The 20,938-nt window shown below is 49.9% G+C and overlaps 1 protein-coding gene across 1 annotated transcript in view; it reads left to right on the top strand.

Moving 5' to 3' along the window:
* Nucleotides 1-7,431, top strand: part of SLC13A5 (solute carrier family 13 member 5) — a 29,026-nt gene extending 21,595 nt beyond the window's left edge. Inside the window, exons 10-12 of the mRNA XM_003912201.3 lie at nucleotides 1,297-1,458; nucleotides 4,539-4,676; nucleotides 5,839-7,431. Coding sequence (XP_003912250.1) covers nucleotides 1,297-1,458; nucleotides 4,539-4,676; nucleotides 5,839-5,970 — 432 coding nt within the window. The 3' untranslated portion in view covers nucleotides 5,971-7,431. The remainder of the gene's footprint in view (nucleotides 1-1,296; nucleotides 1,459-4,538; nucleotides 4,677-5,838) is intronic.
* The last annotated feature ends 13,507 nt before the right edge of the window (nucleotides 7,432-20,938 follow it).

Genomic DNA, 20,938 nt, shown 5'->3' with positions numbered 1-20,938 from the left:
TCCTTCCATCCATCCCATCCATCATCCATCGATAAAATCCATCCACGTCACAATCTGTCCATCCCTCGTTTCGGCCATCCGTCCATCCGCCCATCCATCCATCCATCCATCCATCCATCCATCCATCCATCCAACATTCCTATTATGTCTCTAGTGTTAGGCCAGGCACAGAGATTACAGAGGAGATTGAGATATGGTCCCTGTTAGTGACAGACTTCACAGACTAGGGAGGGGCACATATGTGGAAGGGCATTTCAGGAAGTGGCACATGAACGAGGGAAAAATGTGAGGTATTTAGCTGAGAAGAAGTAGAAGAGGAGGCTGGTGAGGCTACCAGAAACCACTTCTCTGAGGGCCCCAAGATAGGGGGGTGTGGACTTGATTGTGAAGGCAGTAGACATCCACTGAAGGACTGAGGCCAGGGGGTGAGTTGGTCAGATCTGCACATGAGGAAATCACTCTGATGTCTGGAGTGGGGGCCTGGGATGGTCAGGGCTTGGAGGAGAGCTAGCGGAGACTCTGCAGCCTTCATCTCACTCAAGCTCAGAACTTTGGACTCTGTGGACTTTCTCTCCTCCTCTGGCCTCCAGCTCAGCACAGTCTCCAGCTTTACTTCGGACTCGGACTCTTCCTGCTCAGCCTTCATTGCTGACTTCTCCTCTGTTCTCCCTGAAATAAGAGTGTCTGCCCAGGCTCTGTCCTTGGCCTCTCCTCTTTTCACACTTCATTCTCTCCCTGGACAATCTCTTCTCAGCCTAAAGCCCTAAATCTAAACCCTCAATTTCTGGCCGAAATCATTCTTCTGAGCTTCCAAAACTGTGGAGGGCTGAGGAGGAGATGGATGTGAGACGTTTGGGTGACTTGGTGACTGACTGGGTTTAAGGAAGGAGGGGAACAGAGACCAGCAGCATGACTCCCAGCCTACTGGGCTGGATGGCTGGTGAATGGTGAGTCCCTTCACCAGACTGGGAGGCCCAGAGAAAGAAGCAGATTCCGGTCTATGGAGGATGAATGCAGGGTGGAGCATTTGAGTCTATTGTGCTCTTGGGACATCTGGGTGGACACTTCCAGAAGGCGTAGGGGTATGTAAATCCACATAGTAGGCCAGCTGGCTGGAAATACAGATTTAGGAGACAGCAGAGTGAGGATGGGAATGAAAATGGTGGGAATGGATGAGGTCACCTATGAGGTGTAGAGAAACAGGGTGGGGAGGGGAGGACGGGCCAAGCTTGCTCTGGCCCTGAAGGAACTGCAAGCTGGGAGCCCTCAGATGACTGCCCTCCTGGTGCTTCCCAGGCCTCGGGGCTGTCCGTGTGGATGGGGAAGCAGATGGAGCCCTTGCATGCAGTGCCCGCAGCAGCCATCACCTTGATCTTATCCTTGCTTGTTGCCGTGTTCACTGAGTGCACAAGCAATGTGGCCACCACCACCTTGTTCCTGCCCATCTTTGCCTCCATGGTAAGTAACCTGATGGTGGGGAGGGGCCCTTCCACTTCACAGGAAGCTGCCAACCCATGGCCATGTTGTGGGTCCCTGACGAGGCAGCGATATCCAGGCCAGAGTCAGACCAGGCTTTGGAGACCTGGGTCTGGCTGTGACATGGATTTGTGCACCCTGGATGCCTCTGCCCCTGAGGCCTCTGCTGCTTTGCCACTCCTCTTTGTACCCCTCGTGCTGACCAAAGCACCAACCATGGACCAAGTGCTCAAGTTTATTTTATAAATCTAACTGGATTGTTTTTCAAGCTGGGGAGACAGGACTTGGGCTAAGGAGGAGCAGGCCAGTGCCATGGTCTCTGAGCATGTAGCACAGGTGTGCGGGAGGACTGCAGAACAGGAGCACCACTGGCTGGAACCCCCCAGGAAGAGGCCTTGGAGGAGTGGGGACTTGGGCGTAGGTAGGAGGGGAGAGAGAATTCTGGGAAGATGGAGCAGCACAAGTAAAGGCAATGGTGCACAGGACCGAGGACTCCTGGAAGCCTTGCTTGGTGAGCACAGGGATAAGGGATCCCGGAGAATTGAGAGGGGTAGCTGTTGGTCGTGGGAAAAGCTGCTGAGTGCCAGGCTAAAGTGTTCTGTTCTATGGACAAGCATGTTTTTGGGTTGGGATTGAGAAGAAAGGAGAGCTTATAGGAAAATCAGTGGCTTTTTTTTTTTTTTTTTGCATTTCCTTCTGTCATCCATTGCAAAGACACACCAGCTTCAGGGTAGTATGGAAAGATCCCTGGTCTCGCAGTCAGAAGACCCGAGTTCAAGATGTGGGATCTCTGAACATGGCCCTTCAGTTCTCTCCTCTGAGAGCTGTGCTGATGGCCACGTAAGATGAGGGCTGTGAAAAGCCTCTGTAGACTACAAAATGAGCATGGGAGACGCTGTCATTATTCTGGAATTAGGAGACAGATTTCCAGAGGGCCTGGACACAGGATTGAAGGTGGTGAATTTCCATTCAGCTGCCTGGGTGTCTGTGTGTATAAAAAGTAAACCTAAGTGTTTTTTTTTTTTTTTTTTCTCTTCCAAGTGAAGATGAAAGTGTTAAAAATAGCAAGGAGGTGAAAGTGTTAAAAATAACGAAGTGGTCTGTCTCCTCTTCTCCTAAGCAGACTGTCCAAACAGATGCCCGGTAGGAGGAGCACCCTTGATGCTAGGCAAGGCACGTGGTGGTGATGCCTCCTCTCTCCTAGCACAGACCCTGGCTTTGTCATCTCCAGCCCTAACTGGGAGCACCGAGGGCCCCAACCAGGAAAATGCAGGCCCTAACGGGCTCTTTGAAAACAAGCTTTTCTAGAACCAGGAACCCCAAGTAAAATTTCCCCCAGCTACCTCTAAGGCCCATCACACTCCTGTCTCACGCCCACCTATGAGAAAGGAAAAGGTGATGGTCCTTGGGCTGGGCTGCAGAGGAGTGTGGGGTGCAGACACCATGAGGTACCCACAGCCAGGAAAATGAGGATGGTCGGGGAACCAAAACATTAAACCTGCTCAGACCCATTGACTCAGCAATTTCGTGTCTGGGAATATATCTTAGGAAAGTAATCAGAGATCCCTACCAACATATGTTATGATGATGTATGACAGAATTATTATACAAATATATCCATAGTAAAAGGGGGTTTGCTAAAATAAATTATCATATATTCATGTAATGTAACACTATCAGGCCATTAAAACTCACAGTTTCAAAGAGTAATAAAATGGGAATATGCTCATAGTATAGTTTTTTAAAATTGCAGATGATATATGGCTAAAAGTGGCTAATAATGCAAAGATGTATACAGACCTTAATCCTCTAGCCTCCTCCCTAGAGATGACCTCTGTTATTAATTTCTCAGGTATCTTTCTGGATATTTTACACACACACACACATTCTTTTTAAATAAAGGGTATCATTCTATAGTCATTACACATCTTATTTTTATTTTATTTTATTTTTTTTTTTGAGACAGAGTTTCACTCTTGTCACCCAGGCTGGAGTACAATGGTGTGATCTCGGCTCACTGCAACCTCCATCTCCTGGGTTCAAGCGATTCTCCTGCCTCAGCTTCCCGAGTAGCTGGGATTACAGGCACCCGCCACCTTACCGGGCTAATTTTTGTATTTTTAGTAGAGATGGGATTTCAGCACGTTGGTCAGGCTGGTCTCAAATTCCTGACTTCAGGTGATCCGCCCACCTCGGCCTCCCAAAGTGCTGGGATTATAGGCATGAGCCACTGCGCCTGGCCATACATCTTAATTTTTAAAAAATCTAACCATCGGTCTTGGAGATCTTTCCTTATTGACACAAAAAACCAATCCAATTCTTTACAGCTGCATACTATTCCATCATTTGTATGTGTCATATTTTATTTAATCATCCCGCTATTAATGACCATTGAGTTGGCTTCCTGCATTTTGCCATTACATTGTTGCAAGAAACATGTTTGCATGTGTCTGCCCTCATGTGCATGTAAAGCTGCATGATACATGATTGATTTGATAGATTTTAGGAATTACATCATTCTTTCATACACTCAACAACTATTTAACGAGTGCCTACTCTCTGATAGATGCTGTTAGATGTGGCTAAATTTTAAAGTGTAGAATTTAAAAGGTGGGCTACCAAATTCCATGTGCAAAATGACCCCACGCATGTATAAAAACACACACATCCACAGATTTATATGCAGCAGAGAAGATGTGGTCACTGGCCTCTAGGCTGTCTCAGTCTGTGGCAGGACAGACAGACAAGTACACGTGGCACTGTAAGGTTGAGCACAGTCTAAGTACTCAGCATGGTCTCTGGCACATAGTAGGTGCCCAAGAAATACATGTGGAATGAATTGAGGGGGTAAGGGCTTCCAGGGCAGGTAACCTCTAAGCGCAGCCTTCAGTGCTCTGTAGGTGGAATTATCTGCTAGAGACGTGGCAAAAGGGAGAGGAATCAAGACAGAGGCCCAGAGGTTCAAACGTACCCGGCACATTCAGAGAATCCTTTTCAGAATCGCGTCCCCAAGAGCTTCTGTGTTCTGTACGGTGATGTTGCAGTGCTGTGTTTTTCCGCAGTCTCGCTCCATCGGCCTCAATCCTCTGTACGTCATGCTGCCCTGTACCCTGAGCGCCTCCTTTGCCTTCATGTTGCCTGTGGCCACCCCTCCGAATGCCATCGTGTTCACCTACGGGCACCTCAAGGTTGCTGACATGGTAACAGCTGTTTTTATTTACTCCCATCGGACTATAATGCTGTTGTCATAAGGGATGCCCCATTTATGAATGACAGAGTTTCGAAACGATGTCACGTGATTTGGGAATACCGCGGAGCATCCAGACCCGTAGCCGTTGCTGATATTTATAATGGAGCTTTTCTTCTTTTTTTGAGATGATCTCAAGCCTCACACACTGTTCTTTCTCTGAGGTGGGTTATAGACTCTCCCACCTGGAGAAGCCAATGCAGGCACCAGGGGAGTCCTTGGAAGGGGTGAAGATGGGGCTGAGGGACTCACATGGCCAAGGATGGACTTGACAAATTAGCAAGAACCATGAAGATAGGCAGGGCAGGCTTAGGCAGCAGGGGATGCTAGTGACAGTCACAGAGATTGGTAGGGGTGTCTGAAGAGGCAGAAGCAGGGAGAGGAAGAGAGAGACCACTGCTTGGGAGTAGAACTCTTCATGCCTGGCTTGGCTCTGTCGCCTTTGCTGGGAGAAGGGCAGCTTTGCAGCTCTGGGCTGGGAAAGGGGCAAGTGTATGAGCCCAGGAGGCCAGAAATGTCCCTTGGACATTTGATGTTCGTTATCTCAGAACCTCGGCTGGGTATCTCGGGGACTCCAAGGAATGTTTTCATAAATAGGGTGGGTCCCAGAAACCATGAACTGCAAACTTGATTGCAGTCCCCAGTAAAATATCTACAACAGGCTAGTGAAGCAACGGTTAGTGATCATGAGGGAAGATTGCAGAGCGGGCATCAGAAAGAGCCTGAGGAGGTCCACGGGGAAGCTGGCACATCCTTGTAGGATGGTTAAGGCATTGGGGTGAGCAACGAACTTGGACTCACACACTGGGCTCTGTCACTGTTTCCCTGAATGGCCTAAGCTGTTGCCTCCTGTCACCTCTCTGAGGTCATTTTCCAAATGCTCACGGGTATAGAGAACCCATCTGTTGTGCCTACTTCCCAGGGATGCCTTGAGCACTGAGGATACCTGGGGGACATGAAGTCGCTCTGTCCTGAGGGTCGGGACACCCCAGCCAGGGACAGAGCATGGCACGGGGACACTGAGGTCCAGTGAGCCAATGCTTTGTCCTCCTCTTTGAGGGCACTAGTTCCCAGCAGGCCTCAGGGTGCTGACTCTGACACTGTCTCTTTTCCAGGTGAAAACAGGAGTCATAATGAACATAATTGGAGTCTTCTGTGTGTTTTTGGCTGTCAACACCTGGGGACGGGCCATATTTGACTTGGATCATTTCCCTGACTGGGCTAATGTGACACATATTGAGACTTAGGAAGAGCCACAAGACCACGCACACAGCCCTCGCCCTCCTCAGGACTACCGAACCTTCTGGCACACCTTGTACAGAGTTTTGGGATTCACACCCCAAAGCGACCCAATGATGTCCACACACCACCAAAACCCAGCCAATGGGCCACCTCTTCTTCCAGGCTCGGATGCAGAGATGGTCATGGGCAGCTGGAGGGCAGGCTCAGAAATGAAGGGAACCCCTCAGTGGCGTGCTGGACCCATCTTTCCCAAGCCTTGCCATTATCTCTGTGAGGGAGGGCAGGTAGCTAAGGGATCAGATGCAGGCTCCTGTACCCGCTCTGCCTCAAGCATCCCCCACACGGGGCTCTGGTTTTCACTCGCTTCGTCCTAGGTAGTTTAAATGGGAATCAGACCCCCTGGTTGAGAGGTAAGACAACCACCCACCCTTGCCCATGCCCCTTCCGGCTCTCCTTGAGCAGCCTCAGATCATCTCTGTCACTCTGAAAGGGACACCCCAGCCAGGGACAGAATGCCTGGTCTTGCACAACCTCCTGCTGCGAGAGTGGGAATCAGAACCTTCTGGAGCCTCTGGGAACTCCTCGTGTGGCCACCACCAAAGGATGAGGAATCTGAGTTGCTAACTTCAGGATGACACCTGGCTTCCCACCCACAGCGCACCACAGGCCGACCTACTCCCTTTGTCACCTTGTTCTGTTTTAATCGACTGGACCCCTGTCCCACCTCTCCAGTGAGCCTCCTTCAACTCCTTGGTCCCCTGTTGTCTGGACCAGCATTTGCCGAGTTGCCCTGGCTGGCACTCTCTGGGGGTCCCCCTTTTCTCCCAGGCAGGTCATCTTTTCTGGGAGATGCTTCCCCTGCCATCCCCAAATAGCTAGGATCACACTCCAAGTATGGGCAGTGATGGTGCTCTGGGGGCCACAGTGGGCTATCTAGGTCCTCCCCCACCTGAGGCCCAGAGTGGACACAGCTGTTAATTTCCACTGGCTACGCCACTTCAGAGTCTTCCATGCCAGAGTTTGAGCTCCTCTGGGGAAAGCCTTTCCTTTGTTGACTGGTCTTCACAGCCATGGCTGGTGACCAACAGGATTGCTGATCTCTCAGCAAACAACCCCTGCCTGTGGGCCAATCTACTTGAAGTTACTTGGACAAAGACCCCAAAGTGGGGCAACAACTCCAGAGTGGCTGTGGGAATCTTCAGAACCCCCCTGTAAGAGACGGACATGAGAGACAAGCACCTTCTTTTCCCCGCAAGTCCGTTTTATTTCCTTCTTGTGCTGCTCTGGAAGAGGGGCAGTAGCAAAGAGATGGGCTCCTGGATGGCATTTTCCAGGGCAGGAGAAAGTATGAGAGCCTCAGGAAACCCCATCAAGGACCGAGTATGTGTCTGGTTTCTTGGGTGGGATGATTCCTGACCACACTGTCCAGCTCTTGCTCTCATTAAATGCTCTGTCTCCCATGGAAAGCTCCACTGTGCTCCTGACTTGTCTCTGGTTTTCTGCAGTGTGGGGAACCCAGGGAGGCGGATGAATGAACGGTTACTCCCTGCTCACCGACTGGGTGTCAGGCCTCCCTGTCCCTTTTGAATCCACTAGCCATCTCATTCGATCTTTGCAGCAACACTGTGAGATAGGAAAGTGTTATTATCCTGCTTTGTCTGTCAAAAAAAAAGTGAGGTTCAGAGAGGCCAAGGGAAGTGTCCGAAGTCACACATCAAGTTACTGGCAGTTACAGTTCCAACCTAGAGCTTCCAACTCCATACCCCCTGCTCCTCTGCTAGCCATGAAGGGCTTTGACCTTATGGGGCTTGTAGGGAAAGGTGAGTGGCCAAGAGCAAGTCCATGCCAAGGGAAGATCCAAAACATGAGTCCCTGTCTGTTGCCTCCCTTGAGATAGGCACAGGACAAGTGATCAATGAGATGGGGTGGTCCTTGCCCTAAGAAGCAAAGTGTTTGGTTGGGGAGGGAAGTAGGGAAAAGGCTGCCACCTCCCCCTACCAAGGTACAACTGTTCTTCCTCCCCAGCCCTCTGTCACTGCCTTCCATGCTGCTGCTGTTGACTGGCCTGCCCCACCAGACTGAGGGCTCTGACTGCCCACCGAGTGTAGTGTCAGCAGTATGACTGACCCAGGGCAGGCTGTATAGTTAGTATGATGGATAAATAAATGATTGGTCAGTGTGGTCCGTTAGGTGCAAGCTGGTGGTAGTAGGCAAGGTCAATGAAGGTCATCCAAGGTAGGCATTGAAGGATGAGTAGAATGGCCAGGGGTAATGGGGGAGGAACTGGTGGGTGGGTGGAGAACTCTTCCAGACACCATGTGGTTGAGGGCTGACAGAAAGCTAGGTGGAGGGCTTCCAGAGTACCAAGCTCCCACCTGAAGAGGCTGACCAGAGGCCAATTCTAAATAACTTCTCTAGGAGTTGGCTGGAGTTGCACTAACACGTATGGTCTCCCCAACCAAACACTTTGCTTCTTATGGTAAGGACCACTCTGTCTCATTGATCACTGTCCTGAGCCTATCTCAGGGGAGGCAACAGAGAGGGACCCATATTCGGAGATCTTCCCTTGGCATGACTTGCTCTTGGTCACTCACCTTTCCCTACAAGCCCTATGAGGCCAAGGCCCTTCATGTCTAGTGGAAGGAGCAGCGGGCATGGAGTTGGAAGATCTAGGTTGGAATTGTAACTGCCACTAACTTGACTTGTGGTTTTGAATGCTTAACTTGGCCATACATGCTCTCTTATTTGCTTCGGATGGCAAATAAGAGAAGGCCCAGCAAACAGTGGCTTAAACCAGAAGGTCATTTAATGTTTGCTTTTCGGGAAGTCTGTAGGTAGGTGGTTGCTGGCATTGGCCCAACAGCTCATTTCAGCCTCCAAGGACTTGGGCTCCATAGTCCACTCTGTCATCTTAAAGCCGTCACACTTTTACCCCCACGCTTGATCCCCAGGCTACATACACAGCTGCTTTCCTTCAAGGCAGAAAGGTGGATGGGGGTGAGGGCATGATGGTGTCAGCTGCATCTTTCTCTTTGACTAGGAAAGTAAAAGCTTCCTCAGAAGCCCCATGCAGACTTCCCTTTATGTCTTACGGGCCATAAGTGGGTCACACGCCTACCCTTAGACCCACCATTCACAAAGGGGAATCGGAGCCCCCTTGGAATACTGTGACCAATTAAGACTCATCTCTTGGGGTTGGGGAATTAGCCTATGTTTCCCCAAATTGAGCTATTTCCACCCACTACAAAATCTGGGCTCTGGCAGGAAAAAACGGTGGGAGGAGGTGTTGGGTAGGCGATGATAAGTGTCCAGCGTGATCACTCCATGAGATCTGAATGACCCTCTTTCCGCAGAATTCAGTAGAAGCGTGTTGCTAGGTAGGAAGTGAGTACATGGTTGTCTGGTCAAGAGCTTCAACAATGCCTCCAATTCCCAACAGGTAGGCCCTCTGCAGGGGTCCTGTGGATTGGGAGGCTAGAGTCTGAGCCACAGATGGAGCTCCGTCCTAACATCTGACACTGAATAAGTCATGCTGCACTCTGGGTCTCAGTTTTCTTCATGAAGGCGCTGGACCAGAGGGTCTCTAAGGGCTTTTCCCAGAGTCACGGATCCTCTTACCCTAGTTGACCCTCCCTCTGCTTGGGCCAGATGCAGCACCCCCATCCCAATCTCCCATGTTGTCTCATCTTGGAGCCTGTCCGAGGTCCCACTGCCTGCTTCCCTAGGGGCTTCACTGAAGGCCATCTCAGGCCTTTCCCCCATCTATATGTTGCCTCTGACATTTTGTAAAGAGGCTCCACCCTAGGCCTTTGAGTTCTCTCTTCTTAGTGCTTGGATCAGACATCTGGGCTTGAGGTTAGCTGAACACACAATTTTGACCAGGATTGCTTTCGTAATTTTTTTTGGCAGGGACTTACGGCTCCACAAAGATTCTTTGCATTCCAAAATTAAGTCCCTGGGCTCCGTAGCCTCTGACCTCTGAATGAGATGCTCCTGAGGGCAGGACACAGGTCTCCTCCCCTGTTCATCATGAGCTGAGAGCTTTCTTGGAGAAGGACCGGGGTCTCCCCGTCTGGCATTTACCTGGGACAGGTGAAGTTTTCTCTCCTCCCCACCATCTCTTGCGCATAAACGAAACAAGTCTTTGCTCTGGGTTCCAAGCAGGATACCAGCTCACTAGCACAAAGCCCAGTCCTTGAGATGAACAAATCAGGATGTTCTTGGGTGAGACCTGTAATGGCATGTTCTTGTCTGTGGAAACAGAGCCCAAAAGCTGTATTGTCCAGTTAAAAACTACAGCTGGCAGCCAGGCGGGTGGCTCACGCCTGTAATCCCAACACTTTGGGAGGCTGAGGCAGGTGGATCACGAGGTCAGGAGTTCAAGAACAGCCTGGCCAAGATGGTGAAACCCCGTGTCTACTAAAAATACAAAAATACTAGCTGGGCATGGGAGTGGGCGCCTGTAATCCCAGCTACTCGGGAGACTGAGGCAGAGAATTGCTTGAACCTGGGAGGCGGAGGTTGCAGTGTGCCGAGGTCGCACCGCTGCACCCCAGGGTGGGTGACAGAGCGAGACTCCATTTCAAAAACAAACAAACAAACAAACAAACAAACTAACTAACTAACTAACTAACTACAGCTGTCTGTCCTATTCTTAGCCCAGAATCCCTTCTTCCAGGTACTTTCTCCCCCTAGTTACACAGCCTCTGAAAAGCCTTTGTGTCCCAACCTACCAGATACTTTTTAAAAATCTATTCACACACACACACACACGCACACACACAAGTTTTATCAAGATAAATCCTCCATACCACAGGATGGGCTTTCATATTTCTCAACCGGAAGTTTGTGACTTCAGGCTGAAATCTCTGCAATCGAGATTCCATTTATTTCACTTGGCTTCCTAAGCCAGGACTCTCTTGCCTGCTCCAGGAGCATCTTCCAGCAGCTTCCCTGATCGCTTGTACAAATACCCGCTTCCAGCCTCAGAGCCACAGGCCACCAATGGCCGGCAGGGGTGTCCCTGCTTCGAGGGCAGAGAAATATTAAAGTTCAATCTCAGAACACCCTGTTATCTGGTCAAGAAATTTTTAAACTACTTTTTATAGTAAAAAATTAATATGAACACAGTAAAAGAAATTCCAGTGGCACAAAATGTATTGAGACATTTGCCTCTCACTTCAGACCTTGAGTCCCCAAACCAACTTCACCGAAAGGGAACTGCTGTCTACAGTTTGTTACACATCCTTCTAGAAATATTACATAATCCAGAAAGATTATGTAATAGATACCCATTAACTGTATTACATATGGGAGCATACTATACACGTTTTCTGTTCTTGTTTCCACATCCCCCTCCACCAATTAAGAATTTATTTGCAGATCATTCTATTTCAGGACATATTAAGTTTGGCTAAATTTTTTTATTCAATAGTTAATGTTAGTTTTAAACTGAGGTAAGATTAGGCTAAGCGCAGTGGCTCACACCTGTAATGTCAGCACTTTGGGAGGCTGAGGCGGGTGGATCACAAGGTCAGGAGATTGAGACCATCCTGTCCAACGTGGTGAAACCCCGTCTCTACTAAAATACAAAAAATTAGCTGGGCATGGTGGCGCGCACCTGCGGTCCCAGCTACTCGGGAAGCTGCAGCAGGAAAATCCCTTGAACCCGGGAGACAGAGCTTGCAGTGAGCAGAGATCGCACCATTGCACAGAGTGAGACTCCGTTTCTAAATAAATAAATAAAGTGAGGCGAGATTAAATTTGGAAAACTGCACAGATCTTCAGTGTACCATCCAATGATTTTGACAAATGCTTACATCTTGTAAACAACATCCAAATTCCATAAGCCTCTACCCAAAGTTCTCTCTGCCCTTTCAAGTAACACTTCCTGCAGGCAACCACATTCTGACTTCTGTCACCATGGATGGGTTGTGTCCGTTGAACTTCATATAAATGGAATCATACAATACGTACTCTTGCGTCTGACTTATTTTGTTTAATGAAATCCTTCTGAAATTCATTCCTGTTGTTGTATATCTGTTCATTTTATTGTTGTTGCTAAATAGTGCACCATTGTACAAATATACCACAATTTGTGTAGTCTTCTGTTGGACATGTGGGTTGTTCCAATTTGGGGCTATTATAAATAAGGCCATTATAAACATTTCTGTACAAGTTTCTTTTGTGAGCATATGTTTTCACTTATCCTGAGGCATACCTAAGAGTGAGCCCCTGTCTTTTTAAAAGCTGCAAGGTTTTCTTTTTCTTTTTCTTTTTTTTGAGATAGAGTCTCGCTCTGTCGCCCAGGCTGGAGTGCAGTGCCACGATGTTGGCTCACTGCAAGCTCTGCCTCCCGGGTTCCCACCGTTCTCCTGCCTCAGCCTCCCACGTAGCTGGGACTACAGGCGCCCGCCACCATGCCCAGCTAACTTTTTCTGTATTTTTAGTAGAGACGGGGTTTCACCATGTTAGCCAGGATGGTCTCGATCTCCTGACCTCATGATCCACCAGCCTCGGCCTCCCAAAGTGCTGGGATTACAGGCGTGAAAAGCTGCAAGGTTTTCTATTGTAAGTATGTGTCACAGAATAATCAAGTCCCCTATTGATGGGCGTGGGGTTGTTTCCAGGGGATTGCTAATGCTGTAATAAACATATCTGTACGTACATCTTTGTGTATTTATGTCAGAATAGTTTCTGGCCAGATGTGGTGGCTTACGCCTGTAATCGCAGCACTTTAGGAGGCTGAGGCGGGTGGATCACAAGGTCAGGAGATCAAGACCATCCTGGCTAACATGGTGAAACCCCATCTCTACTAAAAATACAAAAAATTAGCTGGGTGTAGAGGCACGCACCTTTAGTCCCAGCTACTTGAGAGGCTGAGGCAGGAGAATCCCTTGAACCCAGGAGGTGGAGGTTGCAGTGAGCTGAGATCGCGTCACTGCACTCCAGCCTGGGCGACAGAGCGAGACTCCACCTCAAAAAAAAAAAAAAACAAAAAAAGTTCCCTAGAATGACACGCTCAGTCAAGGGATGTGTATTTAAATCTGAGACCGATACTACCCTGCCCTCCAGGAGGCTGTTCCAATACACTTTCTCGAGATCTGCTCATGAGACTTGCTCTCACAAACCCCCAGCAACCTTTGCTAATCCGATAGCTGAAAAAGCCATCTCATGACTTCTATTTGCAGTTCTTTAAATTGCAAGTAACATTGAATATTGTTTCTCATGTTTATAATTGATTTGTATCTTTTTCCATGACTTCCCTGTCTTTTGCCTATTTTTTTCCAAGAGTTGTTTTTTTTTTTTTTTTATTTGAGACAGAGTCTTGCTCTGTCGCCCAGGCTAGAGTACAGTGGTACAATCTCGGTTCACTGCAACCTCTCCCTAGTTTAAGTGATTGTCCTGCCTCAGCCTCCCGAGTAGCTGCAATTACAGGTACCTGCCACCACTCCCAGCTAACTTTTGCATTTTTAGCAGAGACAGGGTTTCACTACGTTGGCCAGGCTGGACTTGAACTCCTGACGTCAAATGATTCACCTACCTTGGCCTCCCAAAGTGCTGGGATTACAGGCATAAGCCGCCGCGCCCAGCCCCAAGAGTTTTTTTTTTTTAAAAAGTCCTTTTTAATTAATTCGTAAGAATTCTTTACCTATTTAAGAAATTAGTCATTTGGCTATCATAGGGATTTTTATAATATATGTGAAGATCTGCTGAGGCTACTTTGTTTATTCTTCTTTTTCATTATTTTTGCCTAGCTATTTTCACATATTTTTCCATAAGAATTTCTAAGTCAGCTTCTTCAGTTCCAAAAAGAGAGAAAGAAAAAAAAAATGGGTTGGCATTTATCTCCCTGGCTCTCTCTCCTATTTCTCTTCCTCTCACTCACTCCAGGATTTCCTGACTTCAGCAATATTGACATGTTGAACCGAATACTCCTTTGTTGTAAGAGGCTGTTCTGTGCACGGCGCACAGAATCCTAGCTTCTATTAATATTTAGTAGGTGCCAATATCCACCCTCTCCCCGTCCGGCTGTAACAGTGAAAAATGTCTGTAGACATTGCCAAATGTCCCCTGGAGGGCAGAATTGCCTGTGGTTGAGAGCCACTGACTCACTCTGACCTAGAACCCTGGTCCCTGCTGTCTAGAGCATGCGGGCTCTCCTCCTGCTCCCCCGCTGCTCCAGTCTTTGCTCAGTGGTCCATTCTCAGCCTAGTTCAGATGACAACTCCCTCACCTGCTCCACACTCTCTCTCTACAGCCTCCTTGACTTTTCTCTATTGCACTTTTCATCTTCTGACATACTATGCAATTTACTTTTTATTTGGTCTGTCTCTCCCACCTCTGTAAGAACGTAAGCCCTCTGAGGAGAGGGATTTTTTTTCTGTTTTGTGCACTCCTGTTACCAACCCCAGAGGGTCAGGATCTGGGAAGGGGCTCCTTGGAACAGCTCTGGGCTCTTTCCCATAAGAAGAGGGTTGATCTCATCTTTGAGTTCTCCCATGGGCTGGCGACACACAGGCTTAGATGACCTTACCTTACCTGGCCAGCTTACCAGCCTAACGGGAAGGGCCATACCAGATGACCCCTCAACCCGTGATGTTTTCCCTACACAGTCCAGTGGAGGAGGATGTTGGAGGAAAGACCGTTCCTTGGCAGACTCTGAGAGGACAGAGGGGGAAAAGGCTCGGCTCTCCTTTCCTTCCTCTGTTTCCTGACTCTTTCACATGGGTCACCCCTGTCCACAGCGCAGGAGTGTCTGGGAGACCGGGAGGCATCACTGAGCTCCGGGCTCTCCTCGCTGGGTGTAGTTCTTTGCCTGTGAAATGGGCATAATGTGCCTTCTGAGCTTCTGGGGGCTCATGTCAGCCACTGCGGCTGCTCCCCAGGCTCTCCTTCTCTGCAGTGCTTCTAAGGATGCCCACCAGGACCACAAGAGTCCCAGGTCCACCCCAAGGCAACCTCCAGATGGGGCTGTAGCTGTGAGCTCGTGCCTCCCAGGAAAGGAGTAAGACTTTTAGAAGCACCAAGCACCCAAATGATTATATGGCCCCCACCCCTTCTTGCACAAGTCAATGGAAAACAAGACTATGCTTGTGAGGAGACCAGCACCACTGACTGTGGAGAAAATGCTGTCTAGGGCCCTGCCTGCCCCTCTCCCTGCACTGTCTCTGGGACCCCCTCCATCTGGCCCCATGGGAGATTACCGGCTGGGGTGTAGACAACAGATCTGCTCAGAGCCCAGAGCTCCGAGACCCCGTGGGCAGGGCAGGTCTGAAGCTTAGTGGGCTGGCCCTGCAGGGAGGCTGGGAGCAGGCTCCTGCCCGCTGCTGGGCTGCGGCAGTGTCCCGCGGTTCGCCACTTCACATTTATAGCTACAGTGCTTCTCAGCTTACTGTCCCTGCGGTGGGAGGCCTGGCTCTCTGGAAACCGCAGCTGTGGTTTGTTGGGTGCCTGCCTGAGCGCTGAGCTGTGAGGGAGGCTCAGGATTTTCCCAGGACAGTGAGGCCCAGCCCGCAGCTTCAGGCTTGCCCGGGTCTCTTCCTAGAACCTGACTGAGGCTGGAGGGAGCCGTCAGCATGTTGAGGGGCTCCCGGCACCCCTGCTGTAATCTGGTGTTCCAGCAAGCGCAGGAACCTTGCCAGAGAGCGGGGTGCTCCTCAGGCCGTAGTGGGACTCCTGAAGGCAAGGGGATGGTCGGAGGAGGTGAAGGAGTCCTGAGGCTAGAGAAAGGGCAGGAGCCAGGTGACAAAGTCTTCTTGGCCCCTGTGGTGCCACAGCCAGTGCTGTCTTCAGAGCCACCAGCTCCTCCCCTGCTGGCAAGAGCCCAGGTGGGCCTATCTGGCCGCTTACAGAAGCAGGGCTAGGCTACCTGGAGCTTGAGGTTTGATGTGTGCACAGGCAGCCTCCGAATGATTTCTAAGTTGCCAAAGCTGCTGCTCTCAAACTGGAATTTCTTTCCCTGCTGGGTTTCACAAACAGTTCCTCTGCTGGAGTGGCTGGTCCTGTGCCATCCCTGCCTCATGGTGTGACTTGGTGGGTTCTCTCTGCAGGTGATGACTCTGAGAGTGATGTAGTCATCACTCTTTGCAGGTGATGACTTTGGCCGCTGAGGACTCTGAGGCTTGGAGGGATTTGTCTAAATGCAGGAGCCAGGACCAGGACCGGAACCCTGATACAAAAGCCTCTGCTGTTTGCACTGCACCATGGGGCGCCCCCGTGCATGATCCGAGCTAGGGAGTGGGACCCTGCTGGCTTGACAGAGGCCTGGGAGAAGCAGGGCTTGGCTCCTGTGCACCAGCCATGCATCTTCTGTGCTTTGGATCAGGTAAGCGACAGATCCTGCGACAGACTGACTCCCTACCTGCCCCCTCTCCTCTCATAGGGCCCTGGCTCTGGCCTGCTTCTCACTAACTCCAGCATCAGGGAGGGAGGGAAGGGGCCAGTCTGAGACAGGCCCCTGTAATGTCTGAAAGCTCAAACCCTGCAATCGAGGGAAACCCCAGAGAGCAAACAGGGGAGGGGAGGTGGAGCAGGTAGGGCCATGATTACTGGGTAGGGCGTAGAAGGAACTGGTGCAAGGGCAGGACCCACCTTAGGGAGGTGAGAAGGGAGGGCTGTTACCTAAAAACAGACCTGATTTTCATATAAATAGAACACCTATTCACAGTGTTTCTTTTTTTGAAGTAAGGATTTCAGTGCTTTCTTCCTTAGCAAACATCTCTGGCATGCCAGCCCGGGGTGGTTTCGGCCCAGTAACATGGGCACTTGGCTGGTTCAGGTCATGGTGCCCTTAATCTGGGGCTGAAGCAGTGTGTGGTATGTGTGTGTGTGCGTGCATGCACGCGCACGCAGGTGTGTGTGTGTGTGTGTGTTTGCAACTGCAAAGAGCAATTCAGTTCTACATTTACTGACCCTTGGTAGATGCTTCTTCTGTGCTGAGAGATGGGGTCACCGAAAAGAATCAGGCTCTGTCCCTGTCCTTGAGGATACAGCCTAGTAAACAGGGTTAGCTTGGTCTGTGTGAATCAGCAAAGTCTTCATTGGATCTATTTTAGGCAGAGTTTTAAAGACAAATAGGAGTTTTCTAGATTCTTCCTTTTTTTCTTGCAAGAACAGTTACTGAGCACCTACTGCATGCTATGCATAAAACTAGCAACAAAGAGACAGGACACAGGTCCTGCCCTTGAGAAGTCTAGCAGGAGACAGTGATAAGAATAGTGACAGTACAATGACTTGAGGGTTAAAACAGAAGCATGGGTAAGATGTACCATTGGCTGGAAGAGGGAACCATCCATGTGGGGATGTGAGAACAAGGACCTGTGTAGGGAGTGGGTTTGTCCTCTGGTGTGACTGAGGCAAGAGAGCAGTGCAGTGTGCACCAGGAGAAGAGGGGGCTGGGAGACAGGCACTGGGCCTGAGCTTCCGTAGGCCTAAGGGCTCAGCAAGTTGCCCAAGGGTGTGGGTCCACCAAGAGGTCACTGAGGCACAGCCAGGAGCAGGCCTGGTGGTCTCGGGCCAGTTGCCTGTGGAAGCGCTGTGTGGTCCAGGGGTGTTAGGACGACTCAGTCCCAGCTCTGACCCCCTCACTTATGACCTGAGTGGCCTCGAGCTACGCATGCCACCTCTCTGAGCTCTATCTGTTCATGTCTCAACTGGAAATTGTGATAGCACTAACCACACCCCCGGGGCAGAGTGACGGAAGGAGTAAATGAGATGGTACGTGAAGGGCTTGGATAGAGCGGGTCCTGCAGCACCTGGATGAATGGGTGCTGTTCTGCCTCCCCGGCAAGGCTATGGGGAGGCAGGACTGGGCCTGGGAGGGCTGTGTGGAGAAAGGGCAGTTGGCCTTCCTGACTCCTGCTGGTAACCCAGGTCCACGAGCAGGGACCCCGTCCCACTCTGGCTCTGTCTGGGGTGCCATCATGGGGATGAGAGGTGGTGCTCCCACTGGAAGGAACCTGAGTTATTCATTCATATTAGGCTGTCCATAAGCTTCCTCATTCTCCCTTCATTACACCTTGATAAGCCAAGCTTTTCCTCCTCCTCCTTCTTCTTCTTCTTCTTCTTTCTTCTTCTTCTTCTTCTTTTTCTTCTTTCTTCTTCTTCTTCTTCTTCCTCTTCCTCTTCCTTCTTCCTCTTCCTTCTCCCTTCTTCCTTCTTCCTTCCTTTTTCTTCTTCTTCCTTCCTTTCTTTTCCTCTTCTTCTTTTCTACTTCTCCTCCTTCCTTTTCTTTTCTTCTTCTCCTTTCTTCTTTTCCTTCTTCTTCTTCTTCTCTGAATTTAGGCCCCTTTGGGCAATACCAGCCTGTCTGTGACACGTGTGCCAAACAACCAGGGCTTGGCCCATCAGACCCTGGGACCCTGGTCAGGGCCAGGGGAGAGCAGCATTTGGGAATCTTCGAGGGTGCAGATGCTCTGGGATAGGCCTGCCCAAGGTCTGGTCCAAGGACGGTGTTCACCTCCACTTCCGGGTCCCTGGCTCAGCCCTGAGGCCCAGGGCTCAGGTCAGGCAAAGCGGTAGCATCCCAACTGCTCCCACGCCATCCGTGGTCTTCCCGAAACCCTGCTGCTGACTTGGCCTTCGTGGAGGCTGCGCTGGGAGGGGCTCCAACAAGACGGGCCTTGAGAAAGGCCCATTACCTGCCAGTGCTCGGCCTCCAAAATAGAATTTGAAGGGAGCAAAGCCTTTAATTCCATGTGTCCCAACAGCAGGTCGGTGTGGGGATAACTATGATCTGACTGGTCTTGAGCTATAATTACGGAGTCAGAATAAAAAATTACAGGCATTGTGTGGGCTTGTTTTAAATATAACGTAATCCATACCGTCCTCTCTCTTATTTGCTAGATTTGAGGTGGAGGCTTTGGCAGTTGACGCAGGTTTTGCCTGACGTGTAGCAGATAAAAATGGCCTTTGCTCAGTGAAGAGGGCATGGTGGGAGGCCTCTGAGACCCTCAGTGTTCCCAACTGCCCGCTTCCCACAACCACAGGCACGTGTGCATCTGTGCGAGCCCTCTTTGTCGATCGCATTATCTGTATGTTGCATTTCCCAGCTCGCCTCCCTGTTTCCTGTCTCCCTCAGGCCCGTCCTCCAGAAACATCTCTGCAAAACCCAGCTTTGATGCTTAAGGACCCATTAAGGGCCTCTCTCTGTCTACAGGGTAAATCCAAACTCCAAGTTTCTTTATGACCTGGCTCCAATCCACATTCCAGCATCATAGCCGGGAACAGGAGCTATGGCATGGAGGTGACATGAAGTACTAGGGCCCTGGAGCCCAATGGCGCAGGCTCAGCTCGGGCTCCAACTCTTAGTAACTGAATGTGAGTACAGGCAGTTTCCTTTTTTTTTCTTTTTGAGACGGAGTTTCCGTCTTCTTACCCAGGCTAGAGTGCAATGGCGCGATCTCGGCTCACTGCAACCTCCACCTCCTGGGTTTAAGCGATTCTCCTGCCTCAGCCTCCCAAGTAGCTAGGATTATAGGCACACACCACCACACCTGGCTAACTTTTCTATTTTTAGTAAAGACGAGGTTTTGCCACGTTGGCCACGCTGGCCTCGAACTCCTGACCTCAGGTGATCTACCTGCCTCGGCCTCCCAAAGTGCTGGGATTATGGTCATGAGCCACTGCACCTGGCCTTTTTTTTGAGACAGAGTCTCACTCTGTTGCCCAGGGTGGAGTGCAGTGGCACTATCTCGGCTCAGTGAGCCCTCTGCCTCTCGGGTTCAAGTGATTCTCCTGCCTCAGCCTCCCAAGTAGCTGGGATTACAGGCACACACCACCATGCCTGGCTAATTTTCTATTTTTAGTAGAGACGGGGTTTCACCATGGCCAGACTGGTCTCGAACTCCTGACCCCAGGTGATCCACCTGCCCCGCCCTCCCAAAGTGCTGGGATTATAGGCGTGAGCCACCATGCCCGGCTAGGCAAGTTCCTTAACCTTAATCTGCGTGCTTTAGCTCCTCCACCTCTTGCTATTGATGTGGGGTTGTTGTGAAGACAGAATGAAATAACACACTCCTAGAACCACCCTCAGCATGTCCCTTTTCCTCTCCAAATCTTAGTTGACCGATCACTGAAAGAAGGCGACAGAAATACTGACTTTCGAGTTAGTCGATGTTTCCTTCAATGATATCTCTTGGTGTAGGTGATGGTGTGTGATGACATGGGCATGTGTTAGTTCAACTTTTCTCAAAAGTAAAATAAAAATACACATGCGAAGTCTTAAAACATGCCTGTACCCTATGATGTAGTAATCTAAGCTAAGAGAAAAACCAAATCAAATTGTGGACAAAAATTTACACATAAAGATGCTGACTTTAGTATGTTTTGTTTTGTTTTTGAGACGGAGTCTCACTCTGTCACCGAGGCTGGAGTGCAGTGGGGCGATCTTGGCTCACTGCAAACTCTGCCTCCTAGGCTCAAGTGATCCTCCCCCCTCGGCCTCCCCCACTCCAGCCCCCAAGTAGCTGGGACTACAGGCGTGAGTCACCATGCCAAGTTTTTGTTTTGTTTTTTTTTTTTTTTTTGAGATGGAGTCTCACTCTGTCCCCTGGCTGGAGTGCAGTGGCGTGATCTCAGCTCACTGCAACCCCTCCACCTCCCCGAGTTCAAGCGATTCTCCTGCCTCAGCCTCCCGAGTAGCTGGGATTACAGGCGCCTGCCACTGCGCCCAGCTAATTTTTGTATTTTTAGTAGAGACAGGGTTTCACCATGTTGGTCAAGCTGGTCTCAAACTCCTGACCTCAAGCGATCCGCCCACCTCGGCCTCCCAAAGTGCTGGGATTACAGGCGTGAGCCACGACGACTGTCCCAAGATGTTTACTTTGGTATGTTTTTATATCCTTGAAAAACTGAAAATATACATGCCTAACATTTAGGTAATAGTAGTTAAGGTGTGTCAGCTCAAAAGACTATTATGCAGTCATTAACAGTGTTTTTAAAGAATATTTCGTTATATTGAAAATGCGTATA

This window comes from Papio anubis, chromosome 17, assembly GCF_008728515.1.
Source record: "Papio anubis isolate 15944 chromosome 17, Panubis1.0, whole genome shotgun sequence".
NCBI classification, from domain to species: Eukaryota; Metazoa; Chordata; class Mammalia; order Primates; family Cercopithecidae; genus Papio; species Papio anubis.
This window is presented reverse-complemented; position numbering and strand designations above follow the sequence as displayed.